The sequence below is a fragment of the Helicoverpa armigera genome, chromosome 14 (assembly GCF_030705265.1).
Source record: "Helicoverpa armigera isolate CAAS_96S chromosome 14, ASM3070526v1, whole genome shotgun sequence".
In the NCBI taxonomy this organism is placed as follows: domain Eukaryota; kingdom Metazoa; phylum Arthropoda; class Insecta; order Lepidoptera; family Noctuidae; genus Helicoverpa; species Helicoverpa armigera.
This window is the reverse complement of record NC_087133.1, coordinates 2951460-2973732: the sequence shown is the minus strand read 5'-3', so window position 1 is coordinate 2973732 and position 22273 is coordinate 2951460. Positions and strand designations below refer to the sequence as shown.

General features: G+C 39.9%; 1 protein-coding gene across 8 annotated transcripts in view; it reads right to left on the bottom strand.

The window, feature by feature from the left end:
* Doa (Darkener of apricot) overlaps nt 1–22273 on the bottom strand; it is a 53452-nt gene that overhangs the window by 1763 nt on the left and 29416 nt on the right. For 3 of the 8 annotated variants that reach the window (XM_021335964.3, XM_021335965.3, XM_021335962.3), the window contains 10 exons: nt 16231–16357; nt 6231–6312; nt 5564–5630; nt 5015–5128; nt 4600–4690; nt 3515–3694; nt 2609–2738; nt 2215–2359; nt 1562–1667; nt 1064–1211 (listed from right to left, as the gene is read on the bottom strand). In XM_021335964.3, coding sequence (XP_021191639.2) covers nt 1064–1211; nt 1562–1667; nt 2215–2359; nt 2609–2738; nt 3515–3694; nt 4600–4690; nt 5015–5128; nt 5564–5630; nt 6231–6312; nt 16231–16357 — 1190 coding nt within the window. Of the gene's footprint in view, nt 1–1063; nt 1212–1561; nt 1668–2214; nt 2360–2608; nt 2739–3514; nt 3695–4599; nt 4691–5014; nt 5129–5563; nt 5631–6230; nt 6313–7224; nt 10942–13905; nt 16206–16230; nt 16358–16486; nt 16622–17296; nt 17687–22273 lie in introns of those variants that run through there. The other 5 variants (XM_021335966.3, XM_064037711.1, XM_021335960.3 and 2 more) reach the window with 5 other exon arrangements.

Below are 22273 nucleotides of genomic sequence, written 5' to 3'. Positions count from 1 at the left end.
TTGGTACTTATTCAGATTTCACTTCTTTTATAGGCGAAGCATTCCCATATTATCGAACTTGGCAGCTTTTCACATTTTTGTTTTGGGTGGGATTTCATTTATTTTTGTAAGGTTGTTTAGTTTAATTTTTTCTTATGATTAAGTTAGTTAAGGAAATGTCTCATTTATATTATCTTTCAGATTTTTGAATATGCACTATGCTTCTTACAAAGAAATGAACTAGATTAACTAAATTGACTATATTTACCAACTGACTGACATGACATGTTATCATTTATATTATGTTCGTGGATCAAAGTTACACATTCGTTATTTTCGATAGTGACTCACACTTGGCCGTTTTCAGATTTTTACTTTACTTTGACTAAATACAAACCTTTGTAACGAATTTCAGATCGGTACGACCATTCGAAGATATATAAATATAGATAAAAGTTCGTTTTAGTTCCTTAGGGGTATAAAACACCTTCATTATTTTGAAACCGACTCACACTTGGCCATTTTCAGATTTTTCCCTTTACCTTGACATAAAGACCTACCTCTGTGCCAAATTTCAAGTCAATACGACCATTGGAAGTGGTCTAGGTTTTTGATGAGTGAGTCAGTCAGTCAGTCAGTGAGTGTATAGTAAAAATAGCGATTTTCTGACGTCAATATCTCAAGACCTACAATAGGTATATTAATGAAATTTTGTATTTTAGATAAGTGAGGGGGTCTCAACAGATACTAGAAATTTGATATGCGTAAATAAAATAGATTTTGAGTTATAGGGGGGTCGAATTTGGCCCGAAATGGTTCGTGTAATATAACCCACGGCCGGTGTGTCGCTTTTTTTTGCTCGAACTTGGCGGACACACTGCCGTGTGTCTAGATAACGGTAGTCTATTACAAAATTCTATTATGGCCCTCATACATAGCCACAGAGTGGATAGTGCTCTTGTGCTGCTTCAAACGTAATTTTGTCTAAGCCTTCTCTGAAAACTAGTAGATTTTTAAAGTAAACGGTTGTTTTGACAGTTGCCTTTCTTATGTATTTTGAAATGTAGCTAAGTGGTGTACTGACCGAGCCTCTGGTGGTGCGGCAGCTTGTTGAAGAAGGGATGGCTGAGCGCGTCGCGCAGCGTGATGCGCTGCGAGGGCTCGTACTCCAGCATGCGCGCGATCAGCTCGAACAGCTGCCGCGCCTCCTCGCTGTTGCTCTGCAGGTACCTCTGCGCAAACACACAACAATCAATCAACAAGCTATATTTTTAATATAAAATACTTCAGAATAAGAGTCAACGTGCACCCGGATGAAAATATATTGATTTCAATAATATGTGCAGCAGAAGTTTTTGTGTGAAAGCGTATAAATACACATTACTTCACACCTATCCAAACTTTTACGTTTAAATATTCATGTGGCGTGAAACTCAAATAGAATAGAATTCAATTTTTTACAACCAAAAGAATTAAAGAAGAAAAGTACAGGTGACAACACAGAGTAACGAACTGTTGAACACGAAAAGGTTGAAACCGCAAACAAAAGCGAGTATATTAAATATAATCAACACGAACTTACCATTAGTGGTTTGCAGTTTTCTCTGACGTATCTGCCAGCTGACGATTTCTCGTCCCAGTCTAATTTGCCGTGGTAAAAGTATTTTGTTTTTGTCTTGCGTGCCATTCTGAAACAATACAATGATAATATTTGAACAAAGTTTAAATAAATATGTGGATTTCAAATGAGATTTGACCTAGTTTTATTTTTGAAATCAAGACAAGTTTACCTCGCGTGGCACACTTGTATACGGAACAAATGGCTATGTTTATTTGAACAGCTCATCGGTATATACATCGTACTTATATCGTTTGAGTAAAGTGGAGCAGTTTACTATGGTACACAAGAACATCACGAATAATACGATTTACAGTCATGTGTTTTTAGGAATATACATACGTACATTAAAGCATACGTTTTATCTATTTAACAAATGGAAGAGCTACTGCTAGCTCTAACCATCAAGTATCGTCTAGGCGAGATTTCGTCTGCGCTTAGTATACTTTCTCTTTCTACGGCCTACTTGCAGCACAATATTTATTTTTTCGTACATTTCACTTTCTTTACTACATTTTTAGACCAAATACATAATGCTCAAGTCATACAAACCAGGGCGGCAAGTAATTCACACACGTTTGAATAGTGTCAGTATAATGAATGCTTGTGAAACAAACCTGTAAGGTATGGGTCCTAGGATCCTCTCCATCATGGCGAGGTGTTCTCTGTTGTCATGTGTCTGGAAGAGTGTGATGCCGAGGTACAGCTCGAACATGATGCAGCCGATGGACCATACATCACAAGGCTGGGTCCAACCCAATTCTGAAAATACATAGAGGAAACATTTGTATTTTTACGTTTTTTGTCTATTCACTCAAAACTACTGGACCGAATTAAAAAATCCAATAGCATTATAATGCTACAATGTACCTGTATAACAAAGGCTACATTTTATCGAGGTTCTCTTTACACGCGGAGAAAACCGCGAGGAATAGTTATCACATTATCGTAGCGCTGGGCTGTTGCATAAATCTTTTGAACCAACTGTCGGTTTTATATGTCAGTACGTACCTAATATAACTTCTGGCGCTCTGTAGTGCCTGGTGGACACGATGGTGCTGTGGTGCTCGTGGTCGAACGTGGCGCTGCCGAAGTCGATCAGTCTCACGTCGCTGCGCTTCACCCGCATCAGGTCATGCTTCTGTTAACAAATACGTGAAGAAATTAGATCATTTACACAATCAAATTACCATTACATATTGAAATTCATCCGCGTTGTCGACTCCGAGATGTACGTTAACTATAATGCGACTTTGTTACATCGCACCGTAAAATAGACGAATCGATCAAGATAAGATTTGATAGAGGTACATGAAAGTATCCCGAAGACTGGGTGACAGAAATACGTAGAAAATAGCTTTTCCAATTCATCGTGTTATGTAAATAGTCATTAGAGAAGCGACTGATTCTTACGGGAAAGCCGAAAATAGCGAGTGCGCTATATCGAGGAGACGATTACTCACTGCTTGGCCATCACGCACGTGCACTAACGATCATATTATGTACACATACGTTTGGAAGAACACTGCTCGATGGATCGTTAACATTTTTGCACATATTAGACGGAACGAAGAGAATTTCCAGTTTGTTTGCTTATTTGTTGTATTATGGTATTCGAGCGTCACTGCTTTCAGTACCATTCTTTTGATGTGTTTATTGGAATTCTAATTGCGTCAACGGAACTTCGCCAACTGCCAAAAATATTTCACATTTTTGTTGATAGGTAACATGCTATTTGTAGGAACTATTATGTTTCCATTCGTGTAGTTCATTAATTGCTTATTTGACCTAATCCTTCACCTTAAATATCCTACTGTTAAATGACTAATAATGTTCCCGGAGTCGGATACCAGTCAAACCGGATGCTGTTTAGTGTGCAATGTTTTACATGAACTGACTACTGTGAAATAAACGTACCTTTTTGGAGGCGTTGTAGACGCTGACGACTTCGTAGTCGCTGTCGACAAACAGGATGTTCTCTGGCTTGAGATCTGTGTGTGTGAGCTTGTTGTCGTGCAGGAACAGCACGCTGTATATGAGCTGGTAGGCGATGTGCCGCACCTGCTCCAGCGGGTACGGCTGGTAGTTGTTGTCTTTCTGGAAATATACAAACAGGAAAGTTTTATTTTCGTATTCACATGTCTTCATTCAAAACCTACCTATAACAAGTTAGTCTAGAACAAGTAGAAGTTAGTAGAAGAAAATCTAGAACTCTAATTAGTTAAAATTAACCATGACCTTTACACAGTGGACACTTTTTAAAGCCCCGAGTAAAAATATAATTATAATATCTTGGGCCATGATAGCCATTGACGGAGCTTAAAAGCACACGATCGATGACATTGTGCATTGATCACAGGACGTGAATACGTGAATGAGAGACTGGCGCAGGACCAAAAACTATGACGTAAGCCGGGAAATGCATAAATAAAACGGTAATGTCAATCTGAGCGTCGAGAAAATATACAAAATAAATGTCGCTGGAATACCAGAAGTTTATTCTGAGTGATTCCGAATAAATATAGAACTAGCTTTGCTTTTCCTGATCATTATGGATTTTATAAGTTTTGTGATATTATTAGTAAGTTTAGAAAATATATGCATTAGGTCTGGACCCACACATTTTATTTTATGAGAACATACAAAATATTTCTATTACCCTTCAAATAGTTTAGGAAAGTTTTGCTGTCTCTGATTCGAAAACATTCATGAATAATATACGTTTGTACTTGGCCCGTCACGTTAAAAGACTATAACAATAATGTATAACTGCAATAGGATTTACAATCATCTTGTTTCAATGTCAAGCATAAATTGTCAAAAACATTGAACAATATTTCAGCCTCGATGGATAATTATTGACATCGGGGAATGTAATAACCCCGCATGTCGGGGAACCATTACCGCACACTTTATTAGCTATCATGTCGATGACGCATACAGTATTGAGTGAACATTAACATGCACAATTGTAGGAACGATAATAATAACTTGACACTCACCAGGAAGTCAAATACACTTTGTCCGAGCATTTCAAATGCGATGCACATGTGTCCGTGGTATTCGAACCAGTCCAACATCTTAACACATAAGCTGAAATAGAAACAAACAATAGTTTTAGCTTTCATTCCATAGGTGGCTGTTCATGTTTTAGTGTAAGTGTTCAATGGTATGGTTTGATCCAGATGATAGGATGAATAATAAGTAATGAAATAATATGTGAGTGGTGCGGCAGACGGTATTTCGGTGTGAGAGTTGACATCGGGCGGTGCTGGCCGGGCGCCAGCAGCGTCGCGTCGCATATAGCCGTGCAAGGTCAGATATTGCTACATTCGCGGCGTCGCGGCCCGCACCGCTCTCCACTATCAACATGTGACGTCACACACAATAATAACACAAATAAAATCAAACACTCACTTTTTACAATCAGGGTCGACTTCAGCTAACTTTTCTAAGACATTTATCTCGAGTTTTGCAGCCTCTCTGTACTTCTCAACGTTCTTGATTATCTTCAGAGCCATTCGGTGCTCTCTGAAATGTATAATTAGATATCATGTTTTATTTCTGTACATAAAATACGGAATTTTGGCAATAAGTATTGAACTTTGTCGGTGTTACTATAAACAAATGGAAATAGAAATGAATAATTAGTGAGGCGTGTCCTGCCAAACAATGCGTGTCATCATCCGGCGCCGATGTGAACGACACCACATCACCTTACTCGAAGGGAACTGTACTACTCCATTGTATAACATTTTATAAATTCATCATTCAAGTGTGACTACTACACATTTTGAATGTACTTATATGGCATCACAATAAAGTATATACATTAGAATAATACGGCGATATGCAAATAACTGGAGAGTTGCATACATTTGAGCACGAGCCACGAAGGAGCGATGGTATCGCACTGGTGACAAAAAGTAGTAGCTACACGTTGTTTAAATAAAGAAAGATACTCACAATTCCAAGTCCTTCACCTCGACCACCTTGCCGAAGGTGCCCTCACCGAGCGTGTCGATGATTTTGTCTGCAATGAAACCAAGGCAACATAATTAATCAAATGTACTCGGCACAAAGTCATGATGGAATCGGCATTGGTATTCCATTCACTATGCGTTATCTGATACACGTTAGAATATCCTGAGAATTATGAATAATTCTTGAGATTATCAACTGTTTTAGTATCAAGAATCGCAACAAATAGTGATAGATGACCAATATACGAGGCTCCAACATGACTTCGTTTCACATCCAAATTGGATTCTTCTGTAAGTTGTTACTTTTTATCAAAATTATAAAATACATTTCAAAAGCAGAAATTTAAGTCTGAAATCTTCAAAACACGAATCACTGACTGCGAGGACTTGGCGGTGGATATTGTGTGAACAAACTCGGTTTCTTGTTGAATTTTCTGCCTTCTGTCGTGTGGTGTTATGTTTTTGTGAGTCATATTATAATGTAACTAGTGTTTGGGTTTTAATTATTGTGAAAGTGTACTGAATGTTTATTATGCAATGTTTGAATAGTGTGTTGTGTATGTGTGTGTGTGTCTGTGTATGGTGTGTGGTGTAGGCGTGTGTACATGTAATGCAATAGAGTTGTTTAAGTTATGGGTGTGGACACGAACATCTCGCTCCCATGACATATCCGGGCCAGTAGACCAGATGTCCGTCCTTGTCGTCCTTGACGGAGGAGCGTGCCCGGGAGCTCTGCAAGCGCCAGCGCCGCGCCGCCGCCGCCGCACGAGCCGCCCGCGCCGCGCAGACATCACGCCACACGCCAGCACATCCGCGAAGAGCGCCACGCGATCCGCACGACCCGAGTAGTGTTGTACCCAACAATCAGACAATGGAACGGTTGCCCGTCAGACAAGCGACAATTGGTATGGTGTGTCGAGGTACATGCTGTTAGAGGGCGGACGGGTGGGCGCTGCGGTGCCGCTGTGCACCGCGCGGCCTGGGACCGGGACCGGGACGCACCGGGGATGGGAGATGACACACCGCTCACATTCCGATCTCTTGCACTACTTTCACACAGGTAATTTAGGATAAGTGTCCACCCGAACCTCTCTAAAATACTAGGCTATTAGGTCACATTACTAACTTTACGGAGAATAGAAATATCGGAACATCTTTTACGTTTTGAATTTGAAAATATTTTAAAACACAAAAGACACATGTTAGCTTTTAATCCACGCACAAATAAATTAAAGACATGCACTAGCATTTTACTTATTGGACGTTATATCGACTGTCATGTCAGGCATCGTTAGTTACACTAAGATAAGCATTTTAATAGATACCCGCTTCTGATTTATTTTTTTAATTTTCTCGGTACCTACGTGGGTACTAAGAAAAATTTTGTAAGAATCGCTGCAAAATACATGCATTTATATTGCAACGTTATTATTATTTGGCCGTAAGAACTAGTAGGTAGGCAAATAGCTTCAATTATTTGTTGACTGACTAGTTGTAGCATTTCGTTGGTACCATTTGCTTGAATGAGAATATGACAACGGAAACAATGCATACGATGGTACAATATGTAAATAGTGGAAAACCACAGACCAGGTGTATGTTAGCGGCACACAGTGCGCAGGCGGTTGGTTAGCGTGTGCTTACAGGCGGCGTGGCCGCGTGCCGCATGAGGTGGCGCGGCCGCTGCGGCCTCTGGCGCGCGCGCAGCTCGGGCGGCAGCACCACTACATCGCCCACAGCCAAAGGTTCCACCTTCTTGGGAGCGGTCACTGCGCCAGTGGCGTCGCTTATCTCCTTATCGCCAATTCGTCCGTACATTTCATCTAAATGGGCGTACTTCATTATGAGTCCTTGGATTTCTTTTCGCCTTGTTTCCCGTTCGCTGAGTACCCGGTCTCCGACTGGGGTCTTGTCGTCGTCTTCATCACTCGATGGAAAATATATTTGTTTCTGGCGACCTACTTCTCTCACCGGTGAAGCAACCGGTGTTTTGGTTGTCTTTAACTTTGTACTTGTGCCATTGGTAGTTTGTTGGGGTGGTGAGATTAGATCCCGAGCCGCTGGGTGTATGTTTATATCTATAGGACGCAATGATAATTTGCCCATTTTCCGGTCATTGTTTTCGCTTTTTTCCGCCCTTAAAGACCTCCTCTGATGTCTCCGATACACACTATCTCTGTCTTTGCCATAATAAGGGCGATCTTTCAATGGAATGTCAAATCCATTTTTGTACTCTTCTTTTTGTTTATGACTAGAAGACAATCGCCGGTCTGCAGTATTCCTGTATGGGGTTTTGTCCCTTATTTTCTCATGAGAATAATTGTTTCTTTTGAACGAGTTTTCACCAAAAACTGCAGTCGTTAAGCTTCTCATTAATCCCCGTGATAAAGTCGGTTCAGGCTCTAATGTTTTGTCACGGTCTTCCTTTTCTTTCCTTGCCCTTTCTTTTTTCTGAACTGCTATTCTATCTAACACTGAGGAGTACTTATCTTCCAAACGACTTCGTGTACTACCTAATAAAATGCTATCAATGTTATTGTTGGGCTCTTTCAGAGGGTACCGTTTAGTGAACGGCGATGATTTATTATCTTTCAAGTGAGCTCTGCGGAATGAGTCAGTGCGTCCGAGTGCGCTAATCCCGGAGGTAGAATGCAAAGGTGATGTGTCGATGCGCGACTTGGACGCTCCCAGGTAACTCGAGTACGTACGGTCATCGTTCAACTTCCGCGCCGGCGCACCGGACGTTAAAGATGTATACGGTGAGATGTGGCCATTGTTCTCGTATCGCCGTGCATTCGCCAACGCAGAATTTTTGCTTGAAATAAGTTTATCATCGAATCGCGAACGAGCCGCGGTAAGCTTTGGGTCAGAAATAATCTCGGTCTTTTCAGAAGGTCCTCTCCGAGTCAAGCGGTTGATAAAGCTGGAGTAACCATCTGATAACAGTTGTGTCACGCTCGTGGTAGAAGACCTGTTATATCGTTGACGGCGGGGACTAGTCGTTGCACTAGCACTTGTGCTCAAACTTGCCATATTGTTTACTCTGGCAGTTTTTTCTTCTAATTTATGACAAACACATTAACCGGGATATATCACATAATAGTCCAAAACCATCATATTTACACCATCAAATCAATTAACGAAACATTGAGGCACCAACGACTTTTCTAGTTTACACGGCTACTTGTTCGCCACCGGACATAAGACTGGTTCTATCTCGAGATCCAGAGCGTACCTAAGCGCGAACGAATTTCAGAAAGATCACTAGCGCAACCGAGTGCGGCCGCCGGTGCCAAGTAATCGTCGTGCACTAAAAATATCGGCAACCCGTGGGAGCGCCCTCCCGCGCACGCCGAGGTGCCCCGCCGAGAACACATTTCTTCGCATTACACTTTACTACGTTTTTTCGTATTATTGAAACGTGCATCTCATTTCAAAGGCCTATACTATTAATCTATATTTCACTAAAACAAAGGGTCAATGACCAGTGATATATTTCTAAAAAGAAAGCCAAATTATTTAGTTCCCCGTCACGTCACTACTTTGGCAAGGTAACAATTGACCTTTTTTTCTATTTGTGATATATGACTAATGGTTATTTGTTGAACGAAGTTTAGAAATCGGGAATTGCATTTCCCTTCTGATTCAATTGTCTTGGTTTGATTATGAATAATAATATCACCGACAATAGTCTCATCATGGACGTCATCGCGTGCTAAATATGTTTCAGTGTAAACAAACATTCACACTCATTAAATTTCACACAGGCGTGTTGGTAATCGAGCTTTGTGACATCGCCGAGGTGGAGATGCACACCTTTCTCTGAACAGTGAGGAGCGGAGCCAAGACAGTTCTGTCAATAAGCGGTAGGTAACCAGGTCAGTGGAGCGCGTGCGAGCTGTGAACAATGCCGACGGTGCCCGCGACCGACACGGCCGACACTCACCGCGTGCGCACGCAACACACAACCTTATCATCTAATACGATGCATTATCGTATAATGTATCCCCATAGCCATAGTCTTATTATTCCAATAATCATCACTTCAGCATGTTATAATACGCGTTATCACCTAAGAGAACGAACTGTAGGACGGATGCGGGCGCTACCGGAGTCGAGATGAGATGATAAAGTGACACGGACGAGCTACGTGCTGTCTCACGCTTATCATATCGTAATAACAATATATTTGGTCCCCGTTCGACATCTAAAACTACGCTTATTTAAACCGGAATCTTGATTCATAACGAATGTTTCGTAAGACGTTGTTTTGTGTTCTATCTAAATAAGGGGATAGATGAACAGCATTCAAATTCGATAATAATTGATGTTTTAATACGCAGCATTACCGTCGTCCGATTGTTTACTGAAATTTCGTGCAGCGGAGTAAACAATTGAACACACAAAAATGTCTTGCATTCTTTATGTAACTCAGCAAGCCCGCTTCGCCAATGCCAAAGCATGTACCTTCTACTGGTCTGCAATTTTCTACTTTCACTCGTCGAGTAAACATTTTTCAACACTATTAGTCGACGTTATTGCAAACTACCGTATTGCTTCTAATTACTGATCAATATCGGCAAGCGTTTTAAAACTGGTGCATGTATTTTACAGCAAACATACAAATTTTTACATTAAAATGTTAAACATACCCGTGGGTACCCTTTTTCATCTAGCAGCACAGGATAGTTAAAATTAACGATTCTCTCCAATGCACTTAAGAGACTGAAGGCTTTGATTTTGTGCACGGTGAGATATGTGGTAATAAGTAACAACAAAACTGATGCGACTTGGTCGCCACTAATGAAGCTGTCATAGCACTTGCGCATGGTCAATGCCACATGGGAATTATTATTGGTTAACATTGCGCGTCGGTAGTACGTTACTGAATGACGTTATGACTGACTAACTGGCGAACAGCTGTTTAGGGGTCGTTTGTTATTGGGGTGCAGGTAAAAACAACCCTAACGGGATTGGCCACAGCCGTCGGTCGTTGCCACTACTATAAAGGGTCTTGACAATGCATATCCTACTGCGCCTAACTTTGGAGAAGATATTTCTCAAGTAGAATGTGATTGTGTAATGGAATTAACATGGATACGAGTGTATATGAGCTGATTATTTGCTGGGTTCATTTACCCAAAATAAAACACTGTCATGGTTAGTAAAATAGCACCTGTTCAAAGAAGCAAATGACAGTCAAAACGGTACCTAAATTACAACAAATATCGAATGTCACGCGGTGTAACATTTAAAATATGTATTAAAATATTTACTCAAGATAATAATAATGAAATAAAGATAATATTTTTGAATAAAACTTTTTTAACTTCATATCTAATACTATTACATGTTCACAGAAATAAAATACGTCACATTAATGTGGAAAATGTTTGCTTACAACTGACCTTGCCAGCTAGCCGGCTGCAAGCACTGTCTACATCGAAAAGGATCTCCGCGACCACAGAGAGCAATTTCGAGACATCGTGCCACTTGCATCCGTGCTCCTTGAGAAACTTCTTATATAGCTCATAAAAGGAACCGAACCGTAAGGGGAGCCGCGTGCGTTCTTGTTTTATAGACAATTCGGCCATAATGCACTTCACTGCACCGCACTGCACTGTGTCGTGTTAGTGTGCACTGATGACGAGCGACGGAGCCGCCAGCGTCGTGGGGCGGGTGGCCAGCCGGCCGGTTGCTACTCTACTGTATAGCGGCGCGCGATACCCCCGTGTCTCCACAATAACGCGGACGATACAGATGACACAAACAAAAAGATAAGTTTTTAACTCAAATATTAGTGTAAAAAGGCTAAACAATGTGTGGTTCGTCCAGCGACCGACACTATAATGCGTGGGGCCACTTCACCATTCGAAGGCATTTAATTAAAGATGGCATGCACAAATGGAGCAAACAATTTCAAGCTTTTGGTATCGGTTTAAACAGGATTGATCCGCGTCCTACTCGTTAACATTGCTGTAGTTCCAGCGACAAAACATGAAGGGAATTTTTGGTATTTGAGTTGTATGTTCTTGAACACACACACAGTTGTTTTTTCCGTTAATGGAACTAAAATTTAAGTATCTGCTGTTTCATTTTCTATAAAAAATTGAAACCTATTTAGGGTTAACATCCTTTTTATCTCTTACTAGATTAAATAATAAATGCTTTTGTTGTTGATAATGTATCTAAGTATTATAATTATCATTGTTACATAGGGTTTTTGTTTTACAATAGTCGTATACTGCTTCTATCTATGATTAATTAATGTTTGAAAATTCATGTTTTTCATGTCCTTGCCATGATGCATATTAAACTTGCAGTTGTTTCACAAATGGAGTTAAAATTCACAGTACCATATACCTACCTATATCAACTTGAAAAAATCATGCCTATGTTATCTTGAGTATTAAATATGTAAACATGGTTTGTTTTGAGTCTAACATGAAAACCGTTTAGCGAAATAGAATGATTTTAATGAAATTTTGTGAGGAATGCTTTCGAGGGAGAGGGATAGTCAGGCATTGATTAGAATCAGAGACAAAGACATACTTTAAGGCAGGGTTTACAAGTACGTAATTTGGCGAGGTAAAACCGTGCGGTACGCCGCGCAGCCGTAACCTGAGCGATATCGGCAAGGTCGGCCGGAAGGAATCGGGCATTACCAAATAGATAGGTGGGCAAAACAACGGCCGTACCGCATTTATCAGACCATATCTCGGCCTTTGGCGGCCAGCACGCCACGGCATATAGTATTAATGATACGCGATAGCCTATTCTCTGCCTATGAACTTGACCTCTGACATAGGCGTCAAGCTAAATGCAATTACATAAGTTTATTAAGTATAAATACGTGACAAACAAGCGTGTATATGTCGCGTTATTAGGAAAATTATAAACGGTATAACAGGGAACTTTCCAAATTATGGATGGCCGATTTACCTAAATGTCATCACATTAGGTGATGCAATGTTATCTGAGGTATTATGTCAAATTATATTTTTTCCAATATACATGCGCTTGGGATTGTTACATTGCGTTTTACATCCCTCTGGAGTGGGTCGAAAGTGGCACATCATGTTTGATATTGGTACTTTCTTATCTAACTTTGCATACGTAGATAGAAGGGCAAAGCGCAATTGGTTCCAAAACTTTTTTATGTTATCTTTTTCTATTTCGAGGTTTTGTTTTTTTTTTAAATAATATTAATGAAAACTACCTATTGGCAATGAATTTTATTCAGTGTGTTTGGATCGTTTTGGTTTATCCAAAATCTTTTCAGCATTTTCCTAGCTCCAGTAATAAAATAACGTTCACAATACCCTTATTTCATAATTACGGCTTTACATTTTTCCTACAATGTATAATATGGACCACGTCTGATTCGATCCGGATTCAACAAGCTACAATTTAGTTTTGGTTTCGCAATTCAAAACAATTGAGAAGCACGCCTCTTGATGAGTGTTCATTAGGCAAACGTATCATGTATGACTCGCGATTTCTACGATCTGTTTATTACAAACTCTTACTGTGACAATTACTCACGTTTGAAATGAAATCGTTTACTATTACAGAAAATTTGACGTAGTTCTAATCACGACTGACGTGGGTATTTTTTTTGTCTTAGGTTTATCAATCGCGAAAGTTCAGTCAATATTTAACTAAATCATGCAGTGTTATCATAACAGAATGCGTGACGGTTGTCTCTCCTAGGTGAAGGTGATCAGCGCGTTACTATTTCTGTGCGCATGCGTCGTTCATGTTTTCTGCGCGAGAACAACTACACGCGGCGCCATCTATCGATCGCTTTTGGAATCAAATAGATCGTGCCAGCTGCTGTTACTATTTTAGTACACCATACACATAATTATAACGTTGTTTATTACAGATTAGCAAATTACAAATCATTGTTTTATTCGATGAAAGTTATTTTTACAATTATTACAAGCTTCGTTATGTCTGTGTTCAAAAGGTAATTAACAGTAATATTTTCATACGGAAATCCATGCAGCAGACGTTAAAAACATCTTAAAATCACAAGATAAATTAATATGGAGGATTGGATATAGAAAACAGTTAAAAGGCTACTAATTTACCAATAAGGAAGTTTTTAGCAGGATTTGTAGACAGCTCCTCAATTGTTTGGGAGGATAGTGATAAATTAAATCCTTGACCTAATAATATATGCTAAAATAGATGCACATTGCTCTCAATACACGCGCGCTGGCAGCGCGTGGCGCAGTTACTTTTCATATAACAAATTTAATTTAACACCAAGTGTAATGCTTTAATATTTGTTAAATGATAAATGATTTTAAGGCTGACCTCTACTTCTTTAGGTTGCTTTTCTGGTTTGAGCGGTGCGCTGTGTGTTGGTTGCTGTGGCGTGAAGGAGCACGAAGGCTGAGGCTCTAGTGCGAGCTGCTGAGTTTTCACAGGTGGCTGGGAGGCAACCTTAGGGCTCTTCTGCAAATCTGACACAATGCCTTCGACATTCTGAACACGTATCTGCGGCGGATGCGCTACATTTGTTTGAGTAACACAAGCTGGTGGTCTTGGAGCCAGCCATGACGTGGGCACCGCAGGTGGAACCAGAGGTGGCTGTTGTGTTATTTTCAAAGTTTGATCATTAACCTTAGAACTATGGTTATGGAGTTGTGGTTCTGGCAATTGCTGATTCGTTTTGTTATGTGACGTTTCTTTTGGTTTATTTGTTTCTACTTCAGGGACAGGTATAATTTTTTTATCAAGTTCTAACGTTTGTGGGATTTGTTCTAATCTTACATTTGTTTTTGGTTGTTCTTTTTGTGCTTTACTGTTTTGAATAGGAGGTACTTGCGTTGGTAGTTGTTCGTGAAATGGAATGGATGGCAATTGGTTTAGAGGTAGATTTGAAGCAGTAGTTGTAGATATAACTGCAGCATTGTGCATATTTTCATTTTCTATTATTGCCACAGCATTACTTGGTTTGGGTAACTCTGGAATAGTCGGCGAAACGTCATCTCTACTTTGGGAGAAATCAGTACTATCACAACAAGAAAGCTCCTCGAGACTTTGAACTAAATCTAGCGCGGACGCCTCGTGATAATCTGTAGAACACGGAGACGTGTCGTCACTTGTATCGTCTGTATCATCAGGTCTCTGTGAACTTTTACTACTTGGAACAAAAGCTAAACTAGATGTCACATCGTTAGAAATATCAGCATTCAACGATTCCTCACTTTGAGTAGACGATTCTCTATTACCAGAAGAGTCAATGGCACTAACTTTTGCATCTCCACTAACCACATCGTTCACTGTAACAGTTGACATTGGAACATCAGTTTTTTGTGTATTGGTTTCGTTGTTATTTTTGTCACCTGGTTCATTTACACTATCCGGATTGTTTTCCTCTGATTTAAAAGTGCTGTTGTTAACATAATTCTCCATTTTAGCTTGTTCGACCACTGGTAAACTCATATACTGTGGTATAGCATAATCTAAATCCGTTAGGGGTGTATAATGAACACCATCTTCCTGTAACGGTGCTTCAAAATTAGGAGAATAATATTCGAAAGCAGCATTTTCATTACAATAAACGGACCAGGGGTCATTTGAAGGAATTAAAGGCAATCCATCATAATACAGTTCAGGGTTTATATATTCCGGTTTGTAATCCCACGAAGGAACGAACGAATCTTCAAAAGCTAGGTAGTTTTCTGGCAGCATCACCACATTTGGGTTTAATTGCCTTGAATCTAGTGCATACGAACCGTCGTAGAATGGGTTGTTGAGCACAAGCGGGGGAGGCTGTATAGGCGTGCATTCCACTGTCACTTCAGCAAATAATCCGTACTTAGATAAATCAGGTTCAGATCGTCTATGTCGGAAGACGCGTGAGTCTATTTCGTGAGCGATATTTGCAGCGTAAATATCCGATACGTCAAAACTATGAGTTCTTCGTAAATAGCTTTCTGGTGGCAACTGATAATCAATTTTTGGGCCGCCTTCGATAAGTTCTACTTCATCATCGTACACTCCTTCGTAAGTTGGCACACCCACGTTGTTTATTTCGTGTAAGGCATCCACATCGTTTGTTTGGCTGGTCGTGCTGGATGCAACTTGGGGGTCACCGTTGTCACATGCAGCATCACTAGGTAGTAATAACACGTGCGGAAGGGCGGGTGGGGGTCCGCAGAACAGGAGGTTATTGGGGGGTGGACGCGGCGGCTGGGCAGCCATGGCTCCGGGGACAGGCCGCCCACAGCCCGACGCGGTGGACTACTATTTCAGCGCGCCAGAGACGCGCCGGGCGGCCGGCTCAGCTTTGCGACTGACTGAAGGCGTTCCGAGTGACGAAGGCGAACACAAATAGAACGGGCGCAAGCGCGAGGAGGTCGCCGTCTCTCGCGCACATCTTCACGGGCGAAGGCGCACGCGCACTCGCAAGCCAAACCCGTCCCGCGTGTAATCCCAAACAGGCACGCTGACGTTTTACGCTTTATTCTGGTTCCGCACGTTGCTTACGATGTACTACATGTATTATGCTAGTGAGGAGAAGACAGGTTTACGGGTGGACACTTTTTGTGGTTTTGGCGAGGTTTGGATATTACGAATCACACCATCCTTTCGCACTTCCTCTAAGTTTAAAAAAGAAACCGTAGGACTCACCTGTTCAGGGGGTGAACGTGGGGAGGACTCGTCGCGGTGATGTCTCCTCCGCCTGTGTGAAGTTGGTGAACGCCGGTGATGTGACCGTTTGGAACGTTCATTTCTCCGCCTCCACGAGTGCTCCGAGCTGTGAAATCATCGATCGGTAGGCTGTAGGGTTAGTGAATAGGACAAGAAAGTGTAACGTATGCAACGAACGTTTAGGTGAGGTCCGTGTGCGTTTATTAAGAGCTTTCTTGGCCGAGGCATTACTAACGTTGGCGAGCGTTTTCCATGAGCAGAATGTGGATCTAACAGCTGTGCGAGGTGGTCAGGTGGCGGCAGGCAGCAAACGCTCAGCAGCGCCCGCACAGCAGCCCACCGCCTCTGACCCGTGCCTAAGTCTTTAACGGTGCCCAATATCTATAATCTCTATTAATTGACCTATTAAATATTCTCTTTAAATGGGTTGTCGATAGGTGCATTTTTCATCGAGTTATGTATAAAGTTTAACTCTAGTAAATTCTGTTACCGCACCCTGCTATTACGCTAACAGTTTAACACAACTAATATCATCGGTAGAGGCTACACAGTCAAGGTCACTTGAACATTTAAAGGTAATCACTTTTTATGCGAGCGTTACTAGGAGCAGTTGACAACACAGATAAAGTTGTTGAGATGTTTACAAAAAGGCACTGAACAGTATTTGACTCGTGTGAGCAGCTGTTTGCTGACAGTCGGCGAGGACCCGATCTGAGCTGCGGTCGCCGACACACTGCCAGCGCTGTCAGCTCGCGGTGAACAAGATACAGCGGCTCAAGTAAAGCGACGTACAATCAAGTGTTCATTTCAAAACACCGCCACCGTCACAGCCTAACAAGCGGACAATCAAAACCTCCACGTCATTGGCACAATGTCATCGTCTATGAGAAATCACCGCTCGATTGACGCTTGTATTCTTTGACATAAATAGTAGTTAATGGATCATTGTAACGTTATTCTATAAATAAAGGCAAAATCAAACTGAAATCAATCAAAAGCTGATGGAATAATTTAGGATGATCACTTTTATCTAAGGATAACTTACCAGCAGACGCGTAAACTTTGAGGGCTACATACTATGCTTTTATCAACGATTGTTAAACTCGCGCTCTTCTCTCCCATTACGAATAGTACCATTGTAGATTAAACCTACCCTTAAAAACGGAGAACCGGGACCTCACAAACTTGATAAATCCTACAACTTATAACGTGCAACTTATCTCTAGTAAGACCCAATTGAAAATAACATAAGAATGCAGAATGAGGGACGCGGTCTAATAGAATTAAATGAACATAATTGGTTTACCTAGTCGCAATGGATATATATACGTATACGCACAAGATAATGCAGAAAATACATGTTTGTGTAACTCTACTGCTGTGTATATTTAGATTTCATACGAATACTCTCATACAAAAATTCAGCAACGTTATCATTAGTGACATCTAGCGGCTAACGATCGAACCATGCAGTTGCGAAAGTAAGCTATACGAAATTATTGCGTCGCGTTTGCACATTAGAAACATTTACGACCAATTATAATTCCTGACATTGTTATCACTATTTCACTCATCATACCAGTAAAATGTTTTATGCTTTAAAACAGAAAGTAGTTTAAGATCATAAGAACGTCGACAGGAGAAAAATGTTTTAATGATAAATGTTGTTTTTTTTTAATTCTTCTGCATACTGCATATTTACTGCTTAATCCAATAATTACTTAATAGGGTATTTGTGATATTTTCTAATTGATAATTTGACGTATTGCAACTAGTTCATTATGTTCTTTGAGTTTTTAATAATTATTAATTTCAATATTTCCGGACAGGACAAAAAGCTAACACGCTCTCCGATCCGATTGTGGTAGAATGTTTCGGCAAAGGACTATTCAAGGGTAGCAAATGCATTTTTTTGTGAACAATCGAATTATATCAATATGGTTTATATTGTTTAATAAATTTTATAAAGGAATTGAGCTATCTAAGATAAAATTCCTTAAACAGTTTGTATCGTTACGAAGCAGGCGCTCTGGCGGCGTGCGCGGGCGTCTCTCATATGTCGCGCTTAATGTCACATTGTTTAGCGCCATACGAGAAGTTGAACTTGAATGCTTGATAGTTTCTAGGCTTTATAGACCTTCACAGTCTCGTATGAAGACCATACATATTAATACTTTGACACAAATAGTTTTAATTTTGATTAAGTATAGGTATTTTTATGACGAAAAAGTAACATTTCTTCCAAAATCAAAAGTATTATATGGTTTGCCTTTTTTTTGTGGGCGGTTAACACAAGGTTATTCATTGCGGACGGAACGATAAGGATAGTGAAATTTTATATAAGTTTTATTTATTGTTTAGCGAGGTGTGATCGATTTTTAATTAAGAGCTCATTTTAATATGAGGAAGCACCTACGGAATTTGTTCACGAGCAAACATAATTGGTTAATTGTAAACATAATCCTTTACACGGGGTAATTTTAGCTACCGTCAAAGCATATTTATTCTTGCCTGTACTACACACGCGCGTCTGTGGTTCATCATATTATGGGTTTGAATATGTTTTGAAAGAACATCAAGAACTTAGCGATTTCTCGATTCTGTTCAATGTTGCCTAATTAACAGACAACTACAGCTCATCCTACCTCAATCTGAATAATTTTTCAATACATTTTCAACCGTATCACACAATCACATTAGTGGAAAGTTAATATGGTAAAATTTTACAGCGATATATTGACTGCTGGCGTCTGTAGAAGAACAGTGTTCTGGTGGTTACAATGTTTGTTTGATCCGAATTGGCTAAGATTTAATTTGCTACCCTATTCTTGAAATTCGCATGCATATTTTAAGCCATTTCCGGATGGATCGTTACTCTTCATCTTTTCGTCCAATTAAAAATCTACTATTCCCTTTTTAAGAGAATTCTTCTGAATTGAGAATTTGAATTCTACGAGTAAACACTTTCTTCTTATGGAATCAAGAAATAATGGTTTCCTGTATTGCATGCTGTGTCAACCAGTGTCGCTTCGATTCGTCGCGAATATCAAATGATTGCACAACGTGTGTCACTTTTATTTAAAGAAGGCACTCGATGGTGGTATCAGTGTTTACAAAGCGGCGCACGTCACACGAGACGGACTCCGTCGTGAATAACAAACACCGGAACATTCACTTTCGATCAACGACATAACATTATAGATTCGAGTCTTCATGTGGCCACTCACAAACGTAAGCTGCTCAGAACCGGCTATTTCATAAAATTCTAAAACCAGTGAAACCTGTATTACACGTCACTGAGTGAACTCCAAACTTATCTCTCTAATTAATAGCACATTCGTATTTAGCCTTTAAAATTCAACTACTGTCTTTAGCTTTAATTAGTGAAATTCCTTTTTTAGAGTTTCCTTTACTCTGAGCGGGGACCGACGGTCGAGGGACTCTTTAATTACTATCCGAGGTGGCAGTTGAAGGTGAAAGCGACTTGGGTATAATTCGCGACTTGTGTGTATGTCTTCACAACGTGTATTTTGGGTTCCGCTCAGCTGTCTCGCGATTATATTGCTTGTCAATATTGGTAGAAAATTTGTTGAGAAAGTTTGTTTGTCTCGTTTACCAAGTAAACATGTTTTTATTTTATGTTTTAAGTTCCTGCTTATAACAAGTTATGTATTCAGCAGTGCCCTCTGCGTTACAAGACTGACGCAAGGCGCAACAACATTACGGAAATTGTACCAATACACTTGATGAAAAAGCGTTAAAGGGAAACATTAATTTGCAATGCGGTCAACGTTCAAGCAACAACGAACGGTATTCACACAACGGTTCTTTATATTTAGAAATACCCAACACGTGTATCGTATTGAATCATCTCTGTATGTTTACTGTTTCACTGGTATTTCCTTATACTTTGTTTCGTAATTTTACTTTCTTTTAACCTATTAGTTAGGATACGTTAACGCGAGCGGTTTCGGCTTCACTTAATTGTTTTTAAGGTGTGACACTACACAAGTATGGAAATTGGCACAAATGACAAGGCGTCCAAAGGTCAGAGAGGCAACGGAGCACGCAAAATCGCAGCGAGAGTGGAACGCCTCTGGCACAATGACCATAATCGATCGGTCAGCCAGTGCACACTGCGGGCTCGGTTACGAAATCGAAAGCCGAAGTCTGCAACGTGACACGAACACTGCCCGGTCAAGGATCCACTGCTCGACATTTCGGTGCATATTGTTTTTATCCAATAATCCGACAGCCACCCATATATCGCGAACATTGACCATTTAAGAGACTTGATCTTTTGATTTTCTTTGAAGAGTAATTACTTTAATTATGGTGTTATAATTAAACCGTGTTCAGCCAAAGCGGACACTCGACACACTGACAAGGCCGCGCCGGATGAGCGATTACTGTGAACCATGTCAACGCTGCAGCCACAACTAATCACTCGCCCGCACCACTTTTCGTCAGGTCAATGACAAGCATAAAATACGTCGCTACTGTACGAGCGAAAGCAAAAATCAGAATCATTTTTAATGAATGAATTTAATAAAAAATAAATAAATGGGGCGTAAGACCTAGGAAAGCAAATACGTTACAGACTGGAAACTGACGTTTTTAGGGCCTGATGGCAAGCTAAAAACCAGTAAACTTAACTAAATCGACATGCGCATGATTTCAACTTTGTTGTATTTACTTTAATCAAGAGACGTTTTAACCGACTTCCCAAAAAGAATGAGGCTCTCGATTCGACCGCGAATATATTTTTAAGTGGATTCGCGGATAACTCCGTCATTGATGTACCAATATTGATGTTTTTTTTTATATACATGGGTATGCTACCAAGATGGTCCCTGCGAAATCAAGTGTTACTTTCGAATATCGGTTAATTCTACAAAACTTTGACCGTCTTACCACAAAAACTTTTAAACGTCAGTTTATGCCTTGTCTAAAAAAATGACAAATTATGACGTTGACATATGGTTCATTTTGCAGCCAAAATTTTATTAGACAAGTGTAAAACAGGGTTTAAAGTTTTTGTAGTAAGGCCCTGAATGTTTAGACCCGACCTGATGATGGACACGACAGAGTCAAAGCAAATCCACGTCATGTACACATTGACGAGACTTTTACACCGAAATATAACTTGACAAAGACACTGTAAAGCAGACACTACAAAACTTTGCAAAGTTTTGTATGTCATTCATCCATACCCACCAATCATGAATCAAATATATAGAATCATTTAAAACAATAATGTATGTATAAGAAAGAGGTGCCCATTCATTGAATTCCAAAATAGCTAGTCAGATATTGAACTAACGTAAAATATGATTCACCGAAATGATGTTTCTATTTTTTAAACAACTGCATTGAAGGAATACATTTATTGCCAGTATTCAGCAGATGATGATGATAATCCAAAAACTGTATATCAGCCACATATGGTTTTGAATAAAGTAATTTATGATAACAGATCTAGTCTAGCATGTAATAAATTAGAAAGTAATAAATCAAACTTTCTTGTGTTTTAGTCTAGCATAAATTAAACCTCATATGGTCCTCTACTAAGATAGTCATGTCCAGACATAAATATTTATTTTTGATTAGTTAACTTCTACGAAAAATACACGGCCTGACGTGAAAGCCGCATTAAACGTTTTGGCATTTATTAGTGTACGTGACCGGGGCACTAACGCATAAAGACATTATGAAAGACAGACTCACCAAATAATTATGAAATTGACTAGCTTTTACGACGCACGTTCATGAATGATTGAAAAGTTTCACATGAACAAAATGTTGACAGAAAAAAAGTATTTTTTTAGCAATAAAGCATTTCTTCAATGTTGATGTGTTTTTGATTACTGTAACCATCTTTTCGCTAGTATAGTAGAAAATAGTGTTTGATACAAGAACATGTCCGCTTGAAGCATTATTTTCTTTCGTGGTTTAGGTTTGCTATTTGATGTCATTATTGTCAATATAAGTGGCATGGCGACAGTATTCTCAATTTCTAACG